Raw genomic sequence first — 7,770 nt, forward strand, 5'->3', positions numbered from 1 at the left:
GTGTGTAATACTAGCCATGTATTTTAATACTGGTCATGTTACTTTATTACTGTTTTGTTTTGTTTTTTGACTGTTGAGGTTTTTTTTATTTTTTTTTCATTTATTTTTATTAGTAGGAGGCTAATTACTTCACACCATTGCAGTGGGTCTTGTCATACATTGACATGAATCAGCCTTGGAGTTACATGTATTCCCCTCACAATCCCCCCGCCCCCTTCCCTCTCCACCAGATTCCTCTGGGTCTTCCCAGTGCACCAGGCCCGAGCACTTGTCTCATGCATCCCACCTGGTCTGGTGATCTGATTCACTATAGATAATATACATGCTGTTCTCTCAAAACATCCCACCCTCGCCTTCTCCCACAGAGTCCAAAAGTCTGTTCTGTACGTCTGTGTCTCTTTTTCTGTTTTGCATATACGGTTATCATTACCATCTTTCTAAATTCCATATATATGTGCTAGTATGCTGTAATGTTCTTTATCTTTCTGGCTTACTTCACTCTGTATAATGGGCTCCAGTTTCTTCCATCTCAGTAGAACTGACTCAAATGTATTCTTTTTAACAGCTGAGTAATATTCCATGGTGTATATGTACCACAGCTTCCTTATCCATTCGTCTGCTGATGGGCATCTAGGTTGCTTCCATGTCTTGGCTATTATAAAGACTGCTGCAAAGAACATTGGGGTGCACGTGACTGTTTCAGATCTGGTTTACTCAGTGTCTTGTTTTGAGTTTCCTTCTACTCCCCCAAAGGGGACAATCCAGCCCATGCCCGGGGAAAGGTGAGAACTCCAAGGGACCCACCACACAACTGGCTGTACTCCCAGTGTCCGCCCCCTCCTACCAGCACAGAAGTCGCAGGGCTGTACCACAGTACTGCCCTTAGATGTCACCTCCATTTCTCTCACAGGAGCTCCAGGAACCAGCAAGCAAAGGCAGAGGTCTGAAGCCTGTGTCCTGAGTTCAGACAGCAGAGGAGGTCCAGGCAGTATCAGGAGTCAAGGTGAGAGGGTGACCTGAAGTGAACCAGAGGCTCCCTATCCCAGAACAGAGGGGGGCCCCAGAAGACCCCAATTCCTTCCAATTTATTGGACCCAGAAATCTCGGTCTGTGTTGACCGCAGCCTGGGGAGCCACCTCCCTTCCTCCTTCGGGTAGCCAGGGGACTGGCCTCCCAGGAGGAGCGCTCCTGTGAGGACTGAGAGCACCCCTCAAGGGGAGAGCTGTAAGTGGCCTGTGTCGTACCATCCAGGATGCGTTTCTTAGCCCAGGTTGCTCACAGCTCCTCTCTCCCCAAGGCCCTTTGTCCTCATCTGTACCTCTGCCTCACTTCCGTGTCTTGTTTGACCTCAGGCATTGTGCTCGTGGTTGAGATGAGTGAGCGCAGCAAACCCGAGGATGACCTTCAGGACGCAGGCGAGGCCCAGGGCCCTGTCGAGGTGCCACTCTTGGAGGCTGAGGTGGGGGATTCTGCATTCCACTTAGCCTCCTATGCCCTAGCATCCTCCTCAGCTAATGTGGAGGCCTTGCCCCAAGAAATTCTGGATAGAATGATGGCTAACCTGATGAAGTTCCTGCTCCTCAAGTATCGAGCCAAGGAGCTGACCTCCCAGGCGGAAATGCTGGATACGGTCCTCAGGGATAACCAGGAGCACTTCCCGGTGGTCTTCAGTGAAGTTTCAGAGTGCCTGCAGCTGGACTTTGGCGTGGATGTGAAGGAGGTGGACCCAGCGGAGCACACCTACATCTTGGTCCCCACCCTGGGCCTCACCTGTGATGAGATGCTGAGGGATGGGGAGGGCCTGCCCAAGGCCGGCTTCTTGGTGCTGGTCCTCAGCGTGATCATGCGGTTTGGAGACCCGGCCCCTGAGGAGGCAGTCTGGGGAGCACTCAGCAGGATGGGTGTGTATGTTGGGAGGGAGCACTGTATCTTTGGGGAGCCCAGGGAGCTTCTGACCCAAGTATGGGTGCAGGAGGGATACTTGAGGTACCAGCAGGTGCCTGAGAGCCACCCTGCTCGTTATGAGTTCCTGTGGGGTCCCCGGGCGTATGTGGAGACCAGCAAGTGGCACGTCATGTCATTTACGCTCAGGGTAATGGAAAGGGCTTTGGGGGCATTCCCATTCATGCCTGCAGAGGATTCGAGGGAGGAGGAATAGGGGGCCTGAGCCAGAGCAGCAGCCAGATTGATCCTTCCTTCTGTGATTGAAGAAGCCGTAGTCAGCCTTCTCAGAAGAGAGGGCCGGGCCAGTTGGGGGAACCGGTGTGTAGCATCTTTTGGTTCCTGTTCTCTGTGATGACATGGGGATTCGTCTCTTTTTTCTTTAGAAATCTTTCAAAGTTTGATTTCAGAGAAGGCTGAAGAAGCTTCATTGGCTTTGTGAGTGATATTGTCCGAGTGTATTTGTGGTTACTCAGTTCAAAAACTTGAGTTTTGCTGTTTCGTAAAAGATTGGGAAGTTTTCCATTTTTTTTTGTGGTCTTGAACAGAATACAATGGAATAGAATTTAGAACTGTTTTGAAAACATGAACTTTCGTAGCACTAGTATTGAATGGAAAAGAATTAGATAATAAAAGGAATCATAGTGAATTCATGCTTATGTCCTTCTTGTCTGTCATTCACAATAACTAAATGATCTCAGTTAATTGAATTTTCCTGGATTATTAAAAAAAGTAGCAGACTATCTGAGACCCCTGCTCACTGGCTCAGTTATTCCAAAGACATGTACAGATTCTCTGCTTCGTGAAAGGTCATGTTAGCCGTGGGGACACTAGGAGAATCAGGACACCCCCACACTTACAGCAATGGTCCAGGATCCGCAGTCACATGAGGTTTGTCTTGGGGGTGAGGGGAATCTCTGAAATGGATCATTGCTGTGAGGTGTCCTTTTTATTTTTGGATAAACCCCAGAGAGATCTCTTTCTAGGGCAGGCAGGAAGGGGTCCTGGCTCTTTTCCCATAGCTGTTGTCCACAGGGATGAAATAGGTGTTTTCTATCCACCATCTGCTAGGAAACCTAGAGAAATGTGAATCTTGCTCTTTGGTATATGGCCAGTATTCCCTGTGCTAGCCCTCTTGTCTCTGCCTTGGGAAGCTGATTAACAAGTACATTGAAATAACAGATTCTTTGGTCATCTGGACTTTATGATTTTCACTTGTGAGCATGGTCTAGATTTCATTTGGATGAAATGAGTGAAGAGAAGCTGCAAAAGTGGACAGGACCTGCTGTGTGACAAGAATCCTTGGAATTTTGAGGGAGCTGTACCCAGCTGGAGACACTGCTCTCTACCCTGAAACACACACAAACACCGAAATTGATATACATTCTCTGAGAGGAAAACACAGAACAGCAATTCTGAGTGGTTTTCTATTCCATTTTTAATTAAGCTGCCAATTCTCTGAGGTGTCCTGAAATCAAAACAATTTCCACAGGGGAGAGGGAAAGTCTCTGAGATGCAAATAAACGAGAAATAAGTAGTAGGCGGTAAAGATGCAACATCTGCCAGCATCCCTGGGTTCAGGCAGGTTTAGTAGTGTGGAGGTAGCAGAGACCCAAGTTAAGGCTGTGCCTTGCATGAAAAGGTAGGACCAACTTCCGGGCCTAAGGAGATGGTGAGGTCACTGCAGTGGGGGTGTGGATGGGTGCAGGCGGCTGAACGGGCAGCTCTCCATGCTGAGTGTCAAACAACAAGGGGAACAGGTGATGTGATTCTGGTCACATATATGGCAGCTGCCAGATAGTCAGTGGATGCTTGAAAAAGATGGAGAATTTCAAGACCCATGTGAACTGCTCAGACTCTCCTCCCCCCAAATAAGGAGATTTTTAACTACTGCTCTTTGTGGAGCATCTGCTAGGCAGTGTGGAATTGGAGAGATGTCAGGTGTTCAGACACCTCTTGTCTTCCTCTCTCCCTGCACACATGGGGACACGACCCTGTCAAGGCCTCTTCATTTAGGAAGGGTCATATGGTGACCTGGGTCCAGTGAATTTTGAGCAGAAGCATTTTTGTCAATGACCATTTGTTCTGAAGGGGCACGGGCACCTGGGGGTTAATCCCCAAGTCAGGACAACACACAGACACAGACCACTCCGAGTGTGCTTCCTCTTCCAGAGACTAAAATCCTTCACCTCTGACCCTTGAGAGGCTGCCCCACAGGGAATTGGCTGCAGGGATTCTACCCACCCGCACAAAAGACCCACAGCCTGCCCCTGCCCCCCACGAGCTTCTCTGTCAGAACCCTCTGGGCTGTGGTCAGTCTCCATCACGAGGGCAGCAGCCAGTTGCCAAAGGCCCCTGTTGGGTTTGGGGGCTTCCTCCTCATGAGGCCCAGCCCCGATGCCCCCCACCCCTGCTGCCCACAGTGCCCCCTCTCCCCCAGAACCTGGCGTTGGATTTTTTCCTTCTCACCCCCCACCCCCCATGCCCCACTGAGAGTGGATTAGGGCCTGGTCCTGATGACCTCATGTGTGTAACTTTATTTGCAAATCCCATAGCAGCATCCCCTTCCACTGTGCTTTAGGTGGAACCAGCAGGTCTTGAAGCAGCCCCTGGGCAAGTCTTGTGAGAGGTCAGCAGTAGTCATTGCCATGGAAGTGTGGGGCACATCTCTCAGGTCCTGAGGTGTATCAGACCTTTCATTCCCTGTGGAATCCCTGCAGAGGGTGTTGGAGTAAGCTCGGGTTCTTTTGAATGTAACTGTGAGGTCCTGGCTTTTGAGCCTGAGTGTTAGAGGCAGAGGGGTGTCTGGTCAGCCACCCGCAGAGCCTGCTAGGACTTTGGTGACCCCAGTCAGGCTGTTTGAGCAGAGGTCAAGCTCTAGCGGTTGCCTGGGAGGACACTCACCCAAGCGCCAGAGGTCGCAGACTTCAGTGAGGATTCAGAAAGGAGCCAGGCAGGAGAGGAATCTGGGTCCCAAGGGTGCGGGCTGTAAAGATGGTCAACAGCCCTAGAGACATGGAAGCAGCAAGCCCCTGGAGATCCCATCAGACTTGCCCGGGGCTGGCCGGGAGACGTAGTGGGGAGCAGAGGTCACTGCAGGTGAACTGCCACCCCGGTCTCCATGAGGACATCTGTGCTCTGGCGCCAAGGCTGGGAACACAGCCCCAGGGGGCACGCCAGGATGTATATGTGACAGTTCTCATGGCAGGTACTCCTCATGCGCCTTATGGGATATGACTGTTAAGTGTGGTTGGGTTCTTGCTCTGGGTACAGAAGAACCTCAGGCCTTTGATTGCAAGGAGGCCCAAACTGTCCCCCGCCCCCACCGACTTATCTGGAGGTCATTTCCAGGACACAGCATCTTCTGCAGCAGCCTCTGTGTGGACACACACCACCCTGTTCCCAAGCTGATATTTCCTAGGGCATCACAGATTGGACAGGCACCACCCTTGGGTTAAGGATTCTCAGTGAGTGTTCTGCTCCTCTGAGAAGTCCCTGTGTTTCCTCATGGCTTCCCTGGAGGCTCAGTGTTAAAGAATCTGCCTGCAATGTGGGAGATGCAAGTTCAATGCCTGGGTGGGAAGGTACTCTAGAGGAGGAAAAGGCATCCCACTCCACTATTCTTGCCGGGGAAATCCCATGGACCGAGGAGATGGGGTGGAGGGGTGTGTGCCACAGTCCATGGTGTCGCAAAGAGTGAGACATGACTGATCGACTGAGCACTCACATGTATGCACAACTAAAGGTTGCTCTGGACCCTTGTATCCCTGGCAAGACATTGACCCCTGCCTTGATCTTGACAGACTTCTGTGGCAAATAATTTTGGCAGACGTCTTAAAATGGTTTTTGAGCAAGTATGGAGTTCCAGGTCGACCCCTGGCCTCGGTTGGTGGCTTTTGCCACATCCAGGCAAAACATCTATGAGGTTGGATTAGGGCAGTGTTTGTGGGACTTGAGAAAAATAGTGGATCCAGAGATGTTTCTGTGGTGGAAGTGGTCCGGTGAGTATATTATATGGGATTGATGTTAAGGGAGAGGAAAAGTTGAAGCTAATTTAGCAAGGGTTGTTTCACACTTACAGGTTCCGTGTGCTTGTGTTTGGTTTCCTTTCTATTTTCTTTTTTATCATACTCAGCATGTGTTGCCGAAAGTTTCCTTGCCTTTTTTAGTTTGAAAATAGTCTTTATTTTCACCTTTTCCTTTGTAACCCTTTTAACCCTTGTAACCCATTATGATTTGAAAAAAAAAATATTGTGAAAATAGCAGAAATCTCTTATGCCCCTCACCCAGTCTCCCCTATTCCTAATATCTTACAGTAATATGATATATTTATTACAATTAATGAGGAAGTATTGATGCATTATTTATTATCAACTAAATCCCATACTTCACTCAGATTTCTGTTAGTTTTATCCATTCCCGGATCCTGGCAAGGAAAATACCCTACATTTACTTGTAATGTCTCCTTGGGTTCCTCTTAGCTTTATATTTTCTTTGTTTTGGATGGTCTTGACATTTTTGAGGAGTACTCGGTAGATGTTTTGTACCATGTCCCTTGACTGATATTTGTCTGATAATTTACTCTTGACTAGCCTGGGATTACAAGTTCGGGGGAGGAATTTTACAGATGTAAAATCCTATTCTCATCACAATGTATCAAGGGTGTATACTATTAGCACAATTGATCACTGATGATGCTCTCATTGATCATGTGGCTGAGGTAGTGCTTGTCATGTGTCTATGTGATAAAGTGATCGTTTTATACCCCCTTTCTATCCTGTCCTCTTTGGAAGAAAGTCACGATGTGCAGTCCATGCCTCAGGGGTGAGGAGTTATGCTCCCCTTTCTACAAGTGGGAATGTCTGCATAAATTGGAATGTTACTGTGTGGAACACTTGCCTATCCTTGTTTGTGTAATTAAGAAATTATTTCTGTTTCTTAGTATGGAATCATGGTATCTTTATTACATGTTGGGTTACAATCCAATACAACTTTATATATTTTTATTTTCAAATTGTTCTCGGATTGGTCATTAAGAACTCTTCCTGTCATCTCCTTTCGTAGTTACCTTTGTCATAAATCTTACATGGAAAAAGAGAAAGCTATCCCCAAAGCAATCTGCAAAAAAAACAAACCAAAAACAGAAGAGAAAAAAATTGAAATCAAAAATAAAGAAAAAAAAGTCATGGGATAAAAACTGGTTCATTGGAAAGATCAACCAAATTGATAAAACTCTAGCCAGATATTCAAAATCTAAAAAACAGAAGACAAATGGCTAATATCAGAAATGAAGAACTATTACTACAATTCTACAACCTGTACACCAAAGATGTTGGAAGGATAAAAGTAAACACTAAGAACAAATCTATGTATAGTACATAAATTCAGGAACTTAAGTGGAATTTAAAATTCTTCAAAATTCACAAACTACCCAACTCACCCCTGATGAAATGTATAACCTTTATAGTACTACAGCTATTAGAGAATGGATATCACGTTTTGAAATTTTCTAAGAAGAAAATCTTTAGAACCTCAGAAATATAATAAAACTCAAAACAGAAATTGTCAGAACCATCTTTATCAGAAATCTGAAGAATTGTCAAAAGTTAGCAGCAACTAAGCTACCAAGACTGTGAGCTCCTCTGGGTCAGGGTTACTTATCATGCTCTGTGGTCCTGGTGTCCACCATGGGCCTTGGCACACAGTAGGAGATCAGAAAGTGTTTGCTAAATAATGTCTTACTCATGGCTCCTGCAATCTGGATGGATCAACTCTATTTGGCCCTCAGTACATGTAACAGGTCAACACGACCATAAACACAAACGGGAG

The 7,770-nt window shown here is 47.1% G+C and overlaps 1 protein-coding gene across 1 annotated transcript; it reads left to right on the forward strand.

The window, feature by feature from the left end:
• The first annotated feature begins 1,372 nt into the window (after window positions 1-1,372).
• Window positions 1,373-2,158, forward strand: LOC136154622 (melanoma-associated antigen 10-like). Its single transcript, XM_065916825.1, has one exon. It carries the CDS (start codon window positions 1,373-1,375, stop codon window positions 2,156-2,158), a length of 786 nt encoding a protein of 261 aa, XP_065772897.1.
• Window positions 2,159-7,770: the final 5,612 nt, after the last annotated feature.

Source organism: Muntiacus reevesi, chromosome X (genome assembly GCF_963930625.1).
Source record: "Muntiacus reevesi chromosome X, mMunRee1.1, whole genome shotgun sequence".
NCBI lineage: Eukaryota > Metazoa > Chordata > Mammalia > Artiodactyla > Cervidae > Muntiacus > Muntiacus reevesi.